Raw genomic sequence first — 19,786 nt, forward strand, 5'->3', positions numbered from 1 at the left:
ACTGATTTGAAATCTTTATTCAAACACTTACTGGCTGTGTGGTCCTAAGCAAATCAACCTTAAATTGCCTCCATAGTTTTATCTATAAAATGAGAATAATTTTAGCATCTATCTTACAGGGTTGTTGTGAGGATCAAATGGGTTAACTTTGTAAACCTTAAAGCACTATATAAATGCTATATCTATATGTTATTATGGACAAAGGAGTTTATTGCCCAGTGGCTAATCCTTTGGTGAAAAACCTTTTTGAATTCAAACTATCTTTGTTTTCTGAGGAGCAGAAGAATTTCCAGTTGATAAAACTTGCTGGGCTTAGACTACTTTAGCCAAGCCCTTGAGAACTCAAACTTACCTCCAAGCTGTAATGAAGAGAACATTGAGTTTGAGTTCAGTTTTGATTGGGGCAATAACAATAGTAAATAACCATTGACTGGGGCAATGGTTAAATTCAGTCCATTGCTGCCAACTCCAATGTGACCCAGATTGTTAGTACTAACATTTTTTCCAGTGAAGAGTTTCTTATGATTAATTTACAAAAAAAGACAACAGATGTTGTCATTTATGCCATACATGTTTAGCCAGAAGGGTATTAACACACACAGATTTTCTTGTCTCCCTTTAGAACTCTGATGCTGTAATGGGGTTAAGGGGGAACACATGAACTGGATTCTTCCAGTAAGTGCAATTCCATGCATGGTCACAGAGGGTCAAAGCTGTACCTGACTATTTGAATTTACTAGTATAGTGTAAATATGAAGATAGATGCCTGTTAGTAATTAAAGGGTACAGAGTCATAGAAGAGACCTGAAAATACATATAAAACACTCTTTTACAAGAAGGTTGGGGACTATTGCTGAATTTGAATGGGTCTCAGATTGACTCACTACAAAATAATGGAAGCAGCTATTTTGCTGCCTAGAGAATGCCATGTTTTATCTAAAGGAGGGAAATAAGAGAATAAAACAGAGTGAGAAAAAAATCAAGTATTTTTCCCCACTTAAAAATTCTATTTAAAATATGGTGTTCTTGCACTTCTACATCCAGCATGCTGTTCTATTATTTCTCACAATTGAAACCTTCTATTTAAACAGTGCAGAAAGCATGGGGGCATGACTCTGACTCTACACAGTAGATACTTATTCTATTTGGATCTGGTTATACATAAATAGAAATCCATCCTATTTGTAACTCTGCTGTGTGTTGGAACTGCCTTTGGTTAAAACTGAAGACTATATTTATTCCCCCCTTTAATAAAGAATGATACCTTAGAGAAGAAGCATACAATTCTTTATAACAAGTTGAAAGAGCTTAATTTAGGCAATAACAGATTGCAAAGTAAGAAATAAAATTAAATCATGTTAAAACAAATTAAGGGGGTGGAGTAGAGGAGAGAGTTGGCAAATTTCAGCTCAATGGAAAGATATTCCCAATAATAGGTCTTTTTTGGAAAATGGTATGTGTTATTTCTTGAGATAGTAACTCCCAAGTTTATTAAGCACAGTTTATATAAGTGGATTTTGCTGGGCAATTCTTCTTTAGGTATAAATTGGACAAGATGGCCTCCATAATCTCATAAAATTCTAAAATAGTGATAAAGTCAGAGAATTTTTGAGAAATCTGTATAATCATTCCTAGAAAGTTCCTATCATTCTATATAACAATTTGAAAATTGAAAAAAGAAATAAAAATAAAATCATACTACATAGTAATATGGGTACTCAATACATATTGGTCAACCATCTTTGCTGATCTAATTTTCTTATGTTTCCATTTTATTATTCACTTGTTTCAGTTATGTCTGACCCTTTGTGTACCTTTCTGTATCAAGGCTGCTCAGTAGCAGTTAATTAGTAAATTGATTAATCTTAATTAAATTGATTTTAGAGAATTGCCCAGTATATTGAGAAGTTAAGACTTGACTTGACTAATATTGCACATATTTGCCAGAATCAGGTCTTGAAACCAGATCTTCCTAATTCAGGCATCAGCTCACTGTCTATAGCATAAATCCATCTATACTATCTTCAATACCAGTTTTACCATGTATATTAAGATGCAACCTAAAAGAATTAGGATAAGGATATGTTACAGTGCAGATTCTATGTCTTTATCTCCCTTTGCTTGTCAAATTCTTCTGAATTATTGTGTGTACTACTATCTGTGGTCCATCAAATTAGTAATACGTCATGTATTTACTTGCCATGTAACCCTGAGAGTAGAGAAGTTTCTTTATCTTTAATGTATGGATGATTATAGCACCCAGCTGATATAATTGTTGCAAATATTAAAAGGAGAAAATATTCATAAAAGGTTAGCTATTCATATTATTGAAATCAACTTTACTTTTTCTCATTAAGTAGGCTTCTTTTCTCCTCCTGTTCCTCATGACTGATGATGTTATTTAGAAGATCATGAAATCATAAATGTAAATATGGAAGAAACCTTGTAAGTAATCTTGTCCAACTTCCTAATTTCACTGTTTTGTGAACTGGGGCTAAAAATAAAGAGCAGAGATGGGATTTAAACTCCCATCTAATTAGAACTCCACATCCGATGCCTTAGAGTTAAGATAATTTGGCTTTATGACCTTCTTCTGATATAATATTTGTAGGGTCCAGGATAACTGGTACAGCCTTTCAGTATTCCTAGATTACTAGCTAAGGCTTTAGATTGCAAATCTTCATTGATAAAGAGACTTTGCTCAGTAGGAGTTCTTTACATCAATGAAATCACAGGTCTAAAAATATATTTTTTAAAAAGCATCTATTCAGAGAAGAAGGAAAACCCTTTTCTGTATATTTAAATGGAAAGATATTGTTTTGTGCTAAACTCTGATCTTCCTTTTAAAGTTATGTAATATTCTCTTTCCCTACCTGAGCCCACAGAACATAGTTCCTATGGCCTTCATATTATCTGTTGGGATAAAGCTATAGCCTATTGTTATTATTAAACAAAGAAACAAAAAAAAACTTCAAAACAATCAGCTATTTTTCTTCACTGGATCACAAAGGAGTATTGCTATGACAACAATTAGAAAGTGTCTCTTATTGCTGAAGACTGAATCTTCTGTTAGTTTTAAAAAAAATAGGTCTGTATTAAAAGAACTGCACAAAATGCAGGAGGAAAAAGAAGTTAGGAAAATCTAGGAAGTTGTTTCCTCATGTCTGACTCTTTATGACACCATTTGGGGGTTTCTTGGCTAAGATACTGGAGTGATTTGCTGTTTCCTTCTCCAGCTTATTTTACAGGTGAGGGAAGTAAGGTCACACAGATAGTAAATGTTTGAGGCAAGATTTGAACTCAGGAGGATGAATCTTCCTGAATGCAGGTCCAGTACTCTTTCCACTATGCCTAGCTGCCCTTATAGTGATAGGAGATAATAAATAGTGTATAGTTCTACCTGAAGAAGCTGGTCTTATTTTCCCTTAAGAAATCTTCCTTTTTTCCTGTACCTTTTCTGTAAGTCTGCAAGTATCTATCTGTTGTTCTTTGTGAAAAAGAACATAGGAACTCTAGCTGGTATGTCTACTATGTATAGATCAGGTAGCAGTTTCTCCCTTCTTTAGTTTAATAACATGGTGGCTAAAGGAAAGACTCTAAAGGGACAAAGAGGAAGCATTTTTACTCTTGAATAAGGGGAGTCCTCGGTATAAGGAAGAGCAGATTACCATTTTGTGTTTACATAGTACATATCCCTAGAGAACTTAATATACTTCTCTGACTTTTAAAATTAGAGCTTATAGCATTTGTATGAGCTTTCCAGGTATACACATTCTCTAGGGAAAACTGAAGAATAGAAGTTAACATACTTGCTCTGGGTCACAAAGCAAATCAGTAGCAGAGTTGAAAATGATTCAATATTGATTCTTAGCTGTAATCAGCAGAACATACCCATGTACATCCTGGAAGCAAATCTCATATTTCTTTTAAACATTTGCAGGACAGAGTGACATAAGTGAATGTGCCCATATGTCTAAGAACTCTAAATTCATTAAAGTTTCAAAGGTAGTAGGCTGGCACTTTCAGAATACTAAAAATTGGGTTGGTTTGAAAAATATAAAAAAAGTAATTAAACTGCTTTGTTATTAAAAATCTATGGATTAGTCCTTTCCAGTAACATTGTTGACTTTAGTAAGAGTTTGGTCCTTAGAACCTGCCCTAGGCCTCCTGTGGTTTTTCCTCTTTTTATATGTCAATATAATCTAGCTGGGACTTGCTATTCTAATGGTCCCTGGGAAGTTCAGTGCAGATTCTATAAAGGCAACACCAATTACTGCTGCTAATTGTTATAGAAGTTCTTCTTGAAATGAGCAAATACAGTGGCAGGCTTTCTAAACAGACGTCGAAGGAAGGTCAAGGAGACAAGAAGTCAAACATCCCGGGAGCTGCAGGGAGTTAAATACACACTTATTACCTGCCAAAAGGAAAGAAAAATAATATCTGGAAAAACTGATGGATATATTCTAAATATAGAGGCCATCTTATCCTTGTTTTGCAGATGAGAGCAAGGAGCTTAAGGGACTTTCCCAGGATCATCCAGCTAATATATTTTTATCAGAGGTGGAATTTGTATCTAGGTACTCTAACTCCTGAGGGAGTGCTTCAATTCAGTTTACAACACTGAGTATATAAGGCCTTTTCATATGTACATATAATCAAGCATAGGAATCAATAATTTAGCCTTGTTCCAGACTGCCATTGTGTGATAAGGACCTTTTGTCCCACTCCATGCCTCTCCCCATCATAGGGATATCTCTACAGTTACCTAACTGGTACTTGAATCAGATATAACAACACTTTCCTTTGTTCTGGTCCCAGAAGACACCCTCAAGACTATGGAGCTTCCACTCACTTATATCAGCAGGTAATTCCTACTTGGTGGTCTGGGTCTTCAGGGCCAAGGGATGGGCACATAACTACTCACCAAAGCAAAACCAAATAGCTTCCAGGCACTCAAAGTTTCCATCCCTATTATTAGGTCTTAGATGGCTTAATGCAGCTGGCAGTGAGAAACTGGAGTACTGATAGAATTGTTTCCTGGGGCAGGCAGGGAAAAAGCTGTGATAGAGATCAGTTCAGCTCCAAGCTCCCACCCTCTGAGGAGGTCCTCCAGTCTGAAATCCAAGTTATGTCAAACCCCTGAGACCAACCATCTGTAGAGGTCTTGAGCAGTCTCACCTTGTTGTGTCCTGTCAGAAATCCCTGTCATGTCCCCGAGGTTAAATTTTCCCCATAAAATCTACTTCTGAGCCATCCATGGCTACTGCCTTTCTTTGAGTCAGTCTGCCATAGCACTCTCCCTTGCGATGTCCATCCCCCATGCCACATAGTATCTCTACTACACTATACTTCCCATCCTCTCTTCTTCACCTTATAAAGTGAAGTATAAAGGATAAAGAGGGGTAAAATGATTTATTTAGGGTACTAAGTCTTTTTTAGGATTTAGCCTGTCAGTTAAGGACATGCCCCAATATCATGGATGTTTCCTTTCTCCTGGAAAATTGTGAGTTCCACCAAGGAACTTATTTTTCCTATATTTTTTCCACCCTATTTCATATTTAACATTACTGGTGGCTACTCTATCCCTTCATTTTCTCTGTAATCTATTCCCTAAATAAAACTACCTTTTGCCAGAGAGAATGGCCATTGTGAATTCTTCACATGACTGAACCCCAAGTTTTAGTGCCTACCATCATCTGGTGTCTACATCATCCACATCAGCTGGAGCTAGGGCTGGAGTTGGGGTCCCAACTTGCCCCCTTCCTCACTGTGCTAGCTGACTCCTTATTTGAGAGCTATATGAAGTTGATTTAATTGTTTGGTAGAATATAAGGTCTTTGAGGACAGGCATGTTTTTTGTATTGGTGTCCCCAAGGACTAACACAGTTCCTGAATATTAGGGACTTAATACAAATGCTTGTTGAGTTATTGGTAATAAAGAAAAGGCAAGAGTAGCACCCAACTACTGGAAATTCCTATGCATCTCCTATGCCCTTGAAGGTAGTAAGAGTGTGCTGGAGACAGCCTGAAAGGACTCTGAGAATTAATTGTTGAATTTTCAGTGTGAGCATTTATACCCCAGAAATCAGCAAATGCTACAAATCAGGGTTTGGTTTATTGTTTAGTTAATTTTCTAGACTTATGAAAGTGATAGATTCATTTCCCACATGGCTGCTCACTTGGAATACCTACCACTGTCTCCAGAAACTCATCTTCCTGGAAGACCAAATTGATTTTGAAATTCATACTTTTCCAGCACCCCCTGCCCTTGGGGGCCCTCTCTCCTTTTAATTAGAGAGGATGGATAGTGAGCATCTGAGAACTCTTTCCAGATCTAATATTTAAGGAAAAGCCTAAGGTAGACACACTAGGACTGCAGGACTTTATCATCCTCCTCTCCTTGGTGACCCACCCATGCCTGATACTCTCTTTTCCTCTTTTCCCTCTCCCTCTTGCTTCTCCTCCCTGTCAATTACTTTGTATTTGTTTTCTTCCTCATTAGAATGTAAATGCCTAGAGAAGGGAATTGCCTTTTCCCTTTCTTTGTATCCTCAACACTTACTACAGTGCCTGACACCTAGTAGGCTTTTAAATAAATATTTATTAACTGAGTGATGGAGAAAAAGTTCTTAATTCAGATTAAACTTAGAAGAAGTTGTTGTGTGTATTCTTTTTCTTCTGAAAAACTGGATCTACCAGGACTCCACTGGTTGGGAGCAGAGACCATATGGCTAACCTGGCTGCTGCTCCTGTCCTAGGATTATAGACTGTGAGTTACAAAGGACCTTATATATCATCTATTTTTGAATCCCTCATTTTACAAATAAGGAAATTGAAGTGCAAGGATATTAACCGGAGGGTTGAAGGTAGGTACAGATAGAAAGTAACAGGATTTAAATGCAGAGCTTAACTCCAGATTCTATTATTATTTCTAGTACAATCATTCCATTTTTCTACTTCTAAATACTATGATGGACTTTTGCATTTGCCTTTCCCCATCAATGATTATAGGTTCCATTTAGTCCCTTGCTTGATGTTTCTGAAATTTATAGAGAAGGCCTGGGTTTGGGATTCTTTGGTCCTGAGAGAGGAGGATACTATATAATTAATATATACATACATATATATATATGTATATATATATATATATATATATATATATATATATATATATATATACATATATATATATGTAATTCTGAGGTCTTCACTTTACTTTCAATCTAATGATTTCCATTCTCTCCTTCAAAGAGCATTGAGCCATCACTTGTGCCAAGGAGTATAATTAGGAAACAAGAGGAGAATAAAAGGAACAAAAGTCCTTGAAAATAGTTCCTTCACTTATTTTATATAGTATCGTTGCTATTTATTCATTTTTTATACTTATTTTTCCCCTGCAGTGACACAAAACATATCTATTTAGAGCAAATATTCTTAACCTAGAGTCCATAGATAAAGGATTCATGTATAGATTGTAGGGAAATTGTGAACTTAGAAGGTAAAATATATTTTTATTCTTATTGACCTTTGGTTTCTTTCACACTCATTTTATTTTATTTTGTGCATTTAAAAACATTATTTTGATAGGGAGTCCATAGGCTTCACTAGACTACTAATGCAGAAAACCTTAAGAATGCCTGAGTTAGAGAAAAGAGATTCACAAACATGAATGTGGAAAGCAATTTAGGTTAAACAAGTGCTTTAGAGACTCAGAACATCATTATAGAAAGGAGTACAGTGAGGAAAGTTTCAAGGAGGAAGTGAAGTCGTTCTTGAACATCTATTGGGGAATAGTAAGAGAGAATGATGGTCAGTAAAGATAGGTAGTGGAGATGATCAAATGATGGAAAACAAAAGAGTTTAAGTTTTGTATAATAATCTGTAGTGAGGTATATTAAGCTCCTAATAAAGGAAATGGCATGATGAAAACTGCATTTAAGAAGATGAATGTGTCAGAAGTGTGTCAGGTGGATTAGAGATAAAAAAAAAAAAGTTTGATTTTTCTAGGCATGAAGAGATAAGAATATGAACTAGGCTGAGACCAAGGGGAATTGAGAGGAAACAATTGATTTTTGAAATGCTGAGGAGGACCTATTGATAAAATTTGGTAAGTGGTTGAATATGGAAGATGAGAGGCATTTCTGAAGCTTTAAACTCTGGAAGATTTCCTTCCTAGTAACAGGTTCACAACATCTTTCTGGTTCTGGGGAGAGAATAGCCACAATCATCTACCTTTAAGTTATCACTTAATAGATTTTTTTTATTTCACTTTAGTTCTGTAGCTCAAATATTCTTTCACTTTGATGCTTTTATTGAATAGTTCTCTGATTAAAAATCAATTATAAAATAAGAGAAAGTCCAGCATTTTAAACAAGATAAACAAAAAATAATTCATTGTAATTCCATTTTTAAAAGTCTACAAAAGTTTCTGAAGTCTAAGGCTACAGTCTGTATGTAGTGATGACACTTGTTTTTCTTTTTCTTTTTTTAAGATCAGAACCTGGGGTAATGAGTAGACATCTCTTTTAAAAATGAAAAAATACATAGATACAAGATATTCTTTTTTGTTATCATCATTGTTAGGAACCCACATGGTCTCTGTCTGAAATATCCTGTTACCTTTTGTAGTCACCGACCTTCTTATTCTTTTGTAATAATAGTAACTGACACACCTGCCATGTTAAACCCTTTATGTGTGTTATTTCATTTAAGCCTCACTACTATTGTATAAAATCGGTTCTAAAAGCATTATTTGCAGCTGATAAATCCTATATATTGTCTCTACCTATTGGAATATCCTTCATGATGGGGATTATTTTCATTTTTACCTTATTTAGCTAATTCAAAACACTCAATATATGTTTTTATTATTCATTTGTATTTTTTTATTCCCACTTTACAAAGGAGAAAAATAAGGTTCATAGATCCCTAGCTAGTAAGTGTCAAAGACAGAAAGAATGCAAACCTAATATTTCTAATTTTACTAAGTATAGTATTCTCTCTGCCCTGCCATACTACCCTAGGGCTTTCCTTCTTCTCTACCTTGCATCAACCTGGAGGCAGCTTCCTTTCTATAGCCTTTCCTCCCTCACATCAGCTTGTTGTTACTGTCACTGAGGAAGCTCACTACTTTTCTGGGAAAGTGTTTTCTCCTCCATACTTTTATTTCTGCTTCTTCTTGCCTTTGGGATGTGAAGGTCGGGAAACAGAGCTCTTTGGCAGATAATCTAACAAAACAAGTGATACTTTCCCATCTGTCTACCAAAATGTTTGCTTTTCCCTTTTCTACTGTGTAAAAGCTCATATGAGATGGCTGTCAACTACTGAAATGGTTGAGGATTAAAAGGACATTTAAAACTCATTTCACTTATGTTAAGCACTTTTTCAAGTCCCAGACACAGGTATTATATATAGCTGGCTATGTATGTAGTCACACTCCACATGCTATAAACCATTCTGTATTATTGATTAGCTTGAATTAAAAGTATGCTCTTTGAAATATTTATGATCAGGCATCATCCCAAAACATTTATATGAGAGGGAGTAAATAACTAAGATGAATTTTCAATTTTCATAGACATCATTTACTTATCATGGATGCATTACTATATGTCCTTGTAACTATATCTGGGTATATAGAGCACAGTTTCTGGCATAAAATAATGTCCCTTCATCGAATAAGCATATATAAAGTGCTTCCCATATGTAAAGTACAATGTCTATACTTATGTGAATAAATTTTATATTCATGATCCTGAAATAAAGTTGATTGATGTTGCATTTAAATTTACCATTGTTACTGATTCTTTCTCCCATCCCCACATAGTGCATGTTTTATTTTTATGTTGTCATTCTTACCTTGCCAACATACAAAGGGTCAGTGCCAGTGTATTCTTCCAGAACAAAGAATTGATTCCAAACCCAACTTCTTTTCATTCGATGGTGCAAATGTGTCTTGTCCAACAGCTGTACTTCCAGTTCTTTGAGGGGCGTAGGAGTGACAGACAGCACCGTGGTTGTAAGGTCCATCAACCCACAGAAATACAAGGACATGCCAAGTCCAAGCCAACTCTTTGCTTTGCTCATTCTACCAGAGGTCCACATGGGTTTGCCAGGGTGTCAAAAGGTAAAGCAAAAAAAAAAAATCACTAGAGTCCGGCAATTCCTTGAGTTGAAAAACTTCAGTTTATTGGGCCCTTAGAATTTCAAACAAGATCCTGCTTGGAGTCTGACCACTTGAAGGATGATTTCCTGTCAAGTTAGACAAAAGACACTTTGATGATGTTGAGTTCCTCCCTTGTGTTTGAGCAAGTTCTCAAGAAACACAAATAAGTATTCAGTTCTCTACTCAAAGAATTAAAAAGTCATGACATGCTATCACTTCAGTAATGTTTGGGTAATGAATAATATTTGGTAAAAATCTTGCTATCTATAGTTCTAAACCTTTAGATATGGATTTCATTGGGGATGCATCTAGTGAATAAATTTCTTCTCTTTTGGTAACTTAGCTGCAGGGTTTTGCTGTATTATTGATTGGCTTGAATTAATAGTATACTCTTTGAAATATTTATCATCAGAAAACCTCCCTAAACATTTAAAAATAGTACTCACTTCCAAAATTTACAACAGATAACTAATATTTCCATTAGGGGAGTAGCTTTTCTTGGTTTATTGACAAATAAAAACAAAAACAAGCCTGGTGTTACTACTTTCCAGTACCTGCCCCCTGTCCTTGATAACATTGCCAAACTTGGATTTCATTTATAAGCTGCTGTGAATCACTTGTGACTTTAATCATTCTTTCGGGTCCATTGTGGAATTCAAGTTTCACACTCTGCTGCCTCCTCTCCCAGGAGCTGATAGGGGCTGCTAATGTGACATTTCTAGGATTTGAACGGTCAGTTAATCATTATATCATCCACAAAAGGCTTTAAAGGCCTGATGGTCACATGCTACTGTAGGCTGGCTAAGAGAGTCAAACCAACACATTTTTCCTGCTTAAGTGTGAAAGGCTTGTTTAGGCAAAGGAATGTGGACTTTCATCAGGGGACATTTTTTCATCCCTTGAGGTTCTTTTGTTGCTGTGAAGTCAGATTAGCTAGTGACCTCACTTCTGCTTTAGGGATTATAGAAATCTATTCTTCCCAGATTTGGATGGGTTTAATGAGGAGGTAGTGTACTAGAGGACCCTGTCAAAATAGCCTCAATATCCTTGTGGGTCTAATATTACCACTATTCATTCTAAGGGACTTTTGTTTGCCTATCAGAACAAACGGACTCAATATGTGTGTTTGGATTTAGCAATTATATAATATTCCCTTTTTAGAAGTATAAATTAAATGCATTGAAACAAGTTCTCTTCCCGCCCCCTACCTACAAAAACTTCAATGAAATGGCTCTCAAATCCTTACAGTTAAAATTGTCAAGGATTAAAAAGACATTTAATACTTATTTCATATTTCTGCATGAATAAGTGATAACTACTAAGAAAGGATGAAGGAATGAAGAACATTTTAAAATGAATACAGCAAAATGGGAGAGAATGATCATTTGAAAAGCTAGAACTCTTAAAACAAAATGAAGTAAGAGCAATCCAAATGCGTACTATTTAGGATGATAAACCTCAGTGAAAAACACAATTATGCTACTGTTATAGTCGTAGGTTATAGATTAGTAGAGGAAAGAGTAAGAGGTTTCTCTCTTTCTGACCCTATGGGCATAAAGTAGCCTAAAGAAAGTTGTTCTTATTTCTGTTGATGGGATAGCATTCTAGAAAATAAATTCTAATTTCTAAGAGTAGGAGTTAAAATTATTTCTACATTTTGTTTTTATATTACCTGTACTATGTAATATATCCCTCCTCCATATCTCCTAGAAAGCCATTCTTTATAATAAAAGACTAAAAAAAGAATAAAAAGATAATTAAGCAAGCTATTCAGCAATCCATTAACTGAAACTACATTATATGTAGTGCTCTATACTCATAGTCCTCTCTTATACCTCTTCTTTGAAGACTAATTTCATAGAACTGAATTTAATTGGTTGTTCTTTCCATTTACATTGTTATAGTAATGGTATACATAATTTTTCTGGTTCTTCTTACCCTACTTGTATTAATTCATTTTTGTTGTTCAGTCATTTCAGTTGGGTCCCACTCTTCATGATTTTATTTGAAGTTTTCTTGGCAAAAATACTGGAGTGCTTTGCTATTTCTTTCTCCAGTTCATCTTACATGCGAACCGAACAGAGTTAAGTAACTTGCTGTGAATCATACAGCTAGTTAAGTGTCTGAAGCCATATTTGAACTCAAGAAAATGAGTCTCCTGACTCAAGGTCCAACACTGCATCCACTGTACCACCTACTTATACTACATCAGTTTATATAAGTTTTATATATGAGGTTTCTACATGCTTTTCAGCATTTATCATATGAAATATTTCTTAGAGGATAGGAATATTCCATTATATTTATACACCATAACTTGTTTAGTTGGAAATTCTGAAAGAAAAAAATATGCTTTCTCAGGATGAATACAGTAGTGATCTATAGTCGTGATACATTATATAGGGAAGAACGTAAGAAGAAAATGGCTCTTCTTCCCTTCCCTCCTAACTGCCCCATCCAAACAATAGCTACAAATAAGACATATAAAAGCTTTATGAAATGTATATTTTCTTAGGTGTAGAAGGAGCTTTTGACTTAGAATCCTTTCTCTGATATATTACCTATGTGATCTTGAGAAAATCACTTAATACCCATGAGTTTTCAGTTCGTTATTGCTAAAATGAGTCGTTTACCTTCTACAGATAGCTTTTAAGTTACCTTTTAGCTCTCAATCTATAGTTCTAATTTCTTTGGATGAAATCTATCCTTTCTACCTCACAAAGTTATTAAGATCAACATCACATGAAATATGAGAATGGACTTTAATTATAATAACAGCTATTGTAATAGAGTATTTTAGGTTTACAAAATTTTGTGCATATGTTATCTCATTGGATCCTTATGCCAGTCTTGTAAAATGTTTAAAATTATTATCCTATTTTTATCTTTATAGATATAAAAACAAAGGCCCAGAGAAGTAAATGACTTGACCATGAGCAAATGGCTAAAGAATATTAAAGGTATAATTTAAAACCAAGTCTTTCCTGTCTCTAAGTACTTTCTGATAAATCATGTTGCCTTCTTATTATAAAAATAAACTGTGAAAACTATAACTACACAGAAAGTATCATTATAATCACCTAACACTCATTGGTACTTGAACTATCACATAAAGTAGTAAGAGGAGAAATTACTTTGGTGTAAATGGAGATAAAATATGGTGTGTTTTATCTACATAAAATCATTTCTTAGATCTTTGCAGAATCTGCATGTAACAATTGCCAATTGATAATAAATTTTAAGGTTTTTCCAACGCCTACTTTGGTAAGCACTATTATGACCTCATGGGTACTGTGTAGAAAATTAACTTTTAGTGAACAATCTATCTATTCATTTTTAGCTAAAGTTTCAGTGGTTACAGAAACTGTGTTTCATTTGTGAAAGGTAGAAACTCTGCCCAAATGTGGTTATTATCTATGATTAGTTTAACATCTAGCCATTTCTTGTACATGCATGTGATGTGTATGTGTATGTGTGTATGTATGTGTATGTGAAGAATTTTCATCTTATCTGCTTTGTCTGGAAAAGACTTACACAAAATTATACTGAAGAATATATGAATAAGGAGATATCTTTGTGATCTATTTAAGCCCATATTCACCAGTGTTAAATTCCATTCTTTCTTAGGGATCCCAGGAAATTAATACATTGTCTTTTGATTTCTAATTTTTTCAGAATATATTTATGTCATTTTAAGATTTACTTTGTTACTGATATTTTTGATCCTAAGTGTTCACATAAGACTTTTCTATCTGTCTTCTGCCTTTGTGATGAATATATTGTAGTCAGTTTAGTTGTCAAGGCTATCTCATTCTCTGGCCCACTTTGGCTTCCAACACATTGTCCTCCTTTCCTCCTTGTCATTAAAAACAGACAAAAGTAGTTTTAGGTCTCTTTAGGACACATGTGATCATTCAACACCAAACTGATGGTCAGCCTGACCGACACAATCCATACAAAACCTCCCTACTGAGCACCAAAAGAATATAATCCCAAGGGCAAAACTAATGGATTTTTCTGTATTAAATAACTCACTGATTTAACATTAAGAGAAGAACTCGACTAGTTCCTTTTCAGGCTAAATACATAAGAAAAAAATATTACCTATAACTCTTTAAAAAGTGAAATCCAGGCTGCCTATAGTTGCATTATAAGTTTCACATCTGTTAAGAACAATTTTTTTATGTAATTGAAGAGAAAAACAGTTCTATCTGAAACAATTACCTCTCTTACAGTTGTTATAAATAATCAGTATCTCGAATGATTCCCACTACTCAGAAAAGCAACTCCAGAAAATGAACAGCAGCTGTTTGTAGATGATTTTCTTCTGTTCTTACAAAGGGAGATATGAATATCTGTGTGTATGTTTGTATAAGTATATACACATATGGTTATATATGTATATACATATACATATGCATATATAATGCTTAATGTATTATATGATGCACACATATGTATGTGTATGTTTGTGTGCACACACATATAATTTATTCTCTGAAATAGCAAGGATACCATGCTATGAATGCATTAGTGGAAATTGGCTTCTGTATTAAATGAGTTTTTAAAAAGTTTTTTTCCTCCAGCAATCCTTTCTAAAGAAAGCAACTTGATGATGAACTCAGTAGGAAGAAATTAAAGTTGAAAGAAAAGTGTGCTTTAAGAGCATAGTTTATTTTGCTCCTTGAATTTGTTGTGATATTTTAAATGTTTTTTTTTTTTGAAGGGGAGGATGGATAGGAATAGCTTTCCCCTTTAAATGAGCCAGGCTTTTATATTCTCTCTCTTCATTTCCTGCCTCTGTGCCCCATTTTCCTTAGCCTTTCATGGTTCATGGAAGCACTGCCTTGTGAAATTCAAAAGATAACCTCACAGCAGCTGAGAGTAAAGCTTGGGAGTCTCTCCAAGTGGCCAAAATGGCTTTACTGGTCAGCTTACATAGTCTTATGCATGGTGCAGTTACCTCTATTTAGATTGTCATGGGGAATTATGGTATTTGATTTAGTTATGAAAGCTCTGAAAATGCACTGAGGGGAAAAAACTTTCTTTTTTTTTTTTATTAAGATCTTGGATAATAGAATGAAACATGACAGTGCACCATATGGTACATCAACATTAAATCAGAATACAGTGCATTGTCACAAAGTGACTTCTACAGACCCATCAACCTTCTCTCTGGGGAAAGAAGCAAACTCCAATGACTTTAATATTCAGAGTCCTTCAATATGGAGTAAATAATTCCCAGAGAACCTTCACATCAGGTACATCAGAGAGAAATGCTTAAATGACTGTCACATATCTTGGGATGTCCAAAGCTTAAACAAATATTTATATGAGGAAATTTTATTGCAAAACTTCCACCAAAAAAAGCTCTAAAGTTTCTCAACAGATAAATAGAAGTTTCAGAATTAGTGTAGTGAGAGGAGAAAGAAAAGTTCTGCATTTAGAATATAGAGGACCTGATTTTAAATCTTTCCCCCAGATAATTATTAGCCTTGTGATCCTGGGCAAGTAATTTAACTTTGCTTGGCCTCCATTTCCTAATGTGTAATGAGAGATAATAACACCTACCTCGTTATTATTTTGAGGATCAAATGCTATTACACATGATACTTAGCAAGTCTTAAAGTGCTTTATATGTTCCAACTATTATCAGAAAGGAACAAAACAAGCACTATTAAGGGTTCTAGTTTCTTCATTACTTAGCTCTTTAAGTTATTGCAATGAGACCCTTTATTCAGAATGCAATAAGAAGGCAAAAAATACCAGGTAGGGATGATTCTATACTTGTTTTGTGGAAAGATCTAGCACCATGTCAGGAGAATTGACAATTTTGTTATTCAATCATTTCAGTCAGGTGCTACTCTTCATGACCCCATTTTGGGTTTTCTTGGCAAAGATACTGTAATGGTTTGTCACTTCCTACTCCAGATCATTTGACAGATGATGAAACTGAGGCAATAGGGTTAAGTGACTTGTGCAGGGTCATACAACTAGTGTCTTGGACAGAATTTGAACTCAAATCTTCCTGATGTTAGGTCCCATCCTCTGTTCATTGCACCACTTAGCTGCCTTTTTGCCTTATTATTATTATTATTATTATTATTATTATTAGATATCCTATCATACATTGTGTCTACCAAAGAATATTCACACTTATTACTCATTTTTATTTTCACAATAGCCCTGTGACATAGATTGGATAGGTATTAGTTCTTTGTTATATAAGAGAGACTCAGAGAACAGGTGATTTGCAATGGGATAAATAATTAGTAAGCTTTAAGGACCAAATTTGAACCCCAGACTCTGGATTGTAAGTCTTTTCTTTCTGATAGTTTCCTCCTGTTTTTTTGTTGTTGGTATAGTTTTTTAGGCTAAAGGAAAAGAGCAGGAGTTTTAATGGAATTGTTGTCTTAGAAAAGCAGGTCACCTTTGCTTGGTCTCACTCTGGTTATTGGTTTTCAGGCCATCACCCTTGCTTAGGCTAATCCTGGTTGTCTGCTTTGCTGCTAATACCTTTCCTTCCACATAGTGGAAAATCCGAAGGCAACTGCAACTCGAAGCCTTATATAAGTGGAGTAAATTAAGCTGGCTGTCATAAACTCCTAAGCTTATACAGTGAAATAGAAACATAGAAATCTCAGAGTTGAGATTCAAGTTCTAATTCTTCTCATATCTAAACAAGAATCTCTTTATAATATTGCCAAGTGGCCATCCAGTTTTGCTTCAAAATATTTTGGGAGAGAGAATTTTCTATCTCTTGTGGCATCCCCCATTTTATGGTTAGTCTCAATGATTAGAACATTTTTTCATGAATTAAACCAAAATTCATCTCTTTATAATTTCTATTACTTCTTTTTTACCAACTGAGGTAGGATCCAAACACTTTCATCCCTTTTCCACATGAGTGTTCTTTAAATATCTGAAAACAACTATCATGGCTCCACTATATCTTCTCTTCTCTTGGCTACACACTCTCAGTTTCTTCAACAATGACCTTAACACTTTTCAGCCTGTTTGTCCTCCTATGGATGCTTGCCAATGTCTTTAGTAAATATGCATTTCCAAGAACTGAACACAGTACTACTTGAGATGTGTCCTGCCCAGGGCTAAGTAAAGTTCGACTATCACCTCCTTATGTCTGCATACTCTTATGATTTTATTTTTGGTATTTGTAGCTTCAGCCCCTAGGCCAAAGTATAGTACACTTTAGGCATTTAATAAATGAGTGTTCATTTATTATCAAGGTTAGAACAGCCTAAGATTGCATTAGTTTCAGGGCTGCTACATCATAAAGTTGATTCATATGCAGCTTGAATTCCCCTAACCTCTGCCAGATTTTTGAATTATTTTCTAATCATTTCATACCCCCACCATTTTATGTTTATCTATTTTTTTTGAGAAGATTACTTGTGATTTCCCTGAGATTGAGAATTTTCAGTGAGGAAACTCCCTCTAGCAATGCAGATTAGAACCTAGTCTGCAACCTGTTGCCTTTGATAGTTGTCTGGGGGTACTAAGTATGAGCCAGTATATGTCAGAAGCAGGACTTGAGTCCAGGTATTCCTGATTTTCTGTCCACTATATGACATTCTATTTCATCCAATTCAATTTAGTCCAGTGTTCTAGATTGCCAAGAGCTTTTTGGATTCCAACTCTGTCAGACAGTGTGTTGGCTAATCTTCCTAAGTATGTGTCAGCTGAGAGTTTAATAAGCATAATATCTATCTTTTCACCAAAATTATTGATAAAAATGTTAAATAAGATAGGGCCAAGCGCAAAGCATTGAGATATTCCATTAGAGATTCCTTTCAAAAGTTTTCATAGAACTCTTCCTGGACATTCAACCAGTTCTGAATTTATCTAAACCTAATTTACATATTTTCATTCTTTCTATAAGAATAGCTCAAGCATCTCCATTGAATAGTTTGCTAAAATCTATGTAAATTTTATCTATAGCTCTTTGCTCATCTATTAATGAAGTAACTAGAAAATTCACAGAGCATAGAGAACTAGGCCTGGAGTCAGGAAGTCCTGAATTCAAATCCAGCCTAATGTACTTACTAACTATATTATCCTGGTCAAGTTACTTAATTTTTGCTTCCCTAAAATGGAAATAATAATAGCATCTATCTTCCAGGGTTATTATGAGGATCAAATGAGATAATAATTGTAAAATAGTATAGTCCTTGGTATATAATAGGAGTTATACAAGTTCTAGATGTTATTTTTATTGTTGTTATCGTTACTAAATTCAAATAGTGAGAGCATGCCATGATTTATTCTTGTTGGCCTTTCATAATCATTATGTTTTTTTCCTAAATAGCATTAGCTATTCCTTTAATAAAACATTCTAGAATTTTGCCAGGAGTCAAAGTCCCATTTTAGCCCTATGGTTTAAAGAGTATTCTCTTCCTTTTTGGAAATGTGCTTTTTTCAACTTTTGTGTGTATCACTCATTCTCCATAATCTTTCAAAGATTTGTTACTGTGGCTTAGTAATCACAGCTGCCTCTGTATTCTATGCCTGATTAAATGATATATTATTTGTAAAGTGTTTAGCATAGTGTCTAGACTTATACCTTTTCCCTTTCACTTCTTCTACTTGAACATATAGTTTATGTGGGCCAGATGACTTGAACTGATATGGCCACCATCCTAATTCAGGCTCCCATTACCTCCTATCTGGGCTATTGCAATAGCCTCCTTTTCTGTTCTGCCTCAACTCTCTCTTCTCTCTAATCCAACTATTATAGCTGCAAAGTGATTTTTCCCAATGAGCAGGTTTGACGATGTCATTTTCTCTTTCAATAAGTTCTAATGACTCCTTATTATATTAAGGATCAAAAACAAACTCTTATGTGTGGCATTTGAAGCCTTTTACAAGGCTCCCTCCTATTTTTTCATCCTTATGCTATATCACTACCCTTTATTTCACAGCAGTCTATCTCAAATCTTGCTGCCTTTGCACAGACTGTCCTTAATTCTGGGAATGTCCTTCCTCTTTTCCTCCAACTATTAGAACTCCCAGTTCCGTTCAAAGCTTAAAGAAAATCCCACTTTCTACATAAACTATTTTCTGAACTCTCCAGCTATAAGTACCTTCTTTATACATCTCTCCCTCAATATGCTAATATTTATTTCATATATACTTACAAATATCCATAGTATCCTTTGAAGGAATGAATGTAAACTCCTTTAGGGCAGGGATTGTTTCATTTTTGTCTTTTTATACCCATTTATTTGTATAGTATCTGACATATGGCAGTCAATCAATTGATCAACTTATCAAGAGCCACTAGAAGCTCTTTTACTCTCATTCCATTTATCCTTGGTAGCAATTCCCCATTAGCCATTTCTGTTCTTTCCTTTCCAGTCCAAGGATTCTTGGCAGAGAAAACAGATGCGAAATAACGGTTGAGCAGCTCTGCCTTCTCTCTATCATCTGTTATCATTGTCCTACATACTTGGAGAAGTGGTTCTATCTCTCTTCTGTCTTCCTTTTCTCTGATATGGTTAAACCCAAAATGCTCTTTTTTGTTGTCCTTAGATTCTTTGCCAGTTTCTATTTATTCTGAGCTTTAGTAGCCCTGACATTTCCTATTACTCTTTTCTATTCCAT

General features: G+C 34.8%; 1 protein-coding gene across 4 annotated transcripts in view; it reads right to left on the minus strand.

The window, feature by feature from the left end:
• Positions 1–19,786, minus strand: part of CDH20 (cadherin 20) — a 274,337-nt gene that overhangs the window by 54,187 nt on the left and 200,364 nt on the right. For 3 of the 4 annotated variants that reach the window (XM_074279060.1, XM_074279062.1, XM_074279061.1), the window contains one exon: positions 9,859–10,251. In XM_074279060.1, the coding sequence (XP_074135161.1) occupies positions 9,859–10,104 (246 nt within the window). In that variant the 5' untranslated portion in view covers positions 10,105–10,251. The remainder of the gene's footprint in view (positions 1–9,858; positions 10,252–19,786) is intronic. The other variant, XM_074279063.1, reaches the window with a different exon arrangement.

The sequence above is a fragment of the Sminthopsis crassicaudata genome, chromosome 1 (genome assembly GCF_048593235.1).
Source record: "Sminthopsis crassicaudata isolate SCR6 chromosome 1, ASM4859323v1, whole genome shotgun sequence".
NCBI lineage: Eukaryota > Metazoa > Chordata > Mammalia > Dasyuromorphia > Dasyuridae > Sminthopsis > Sminthopsis crassicaudata.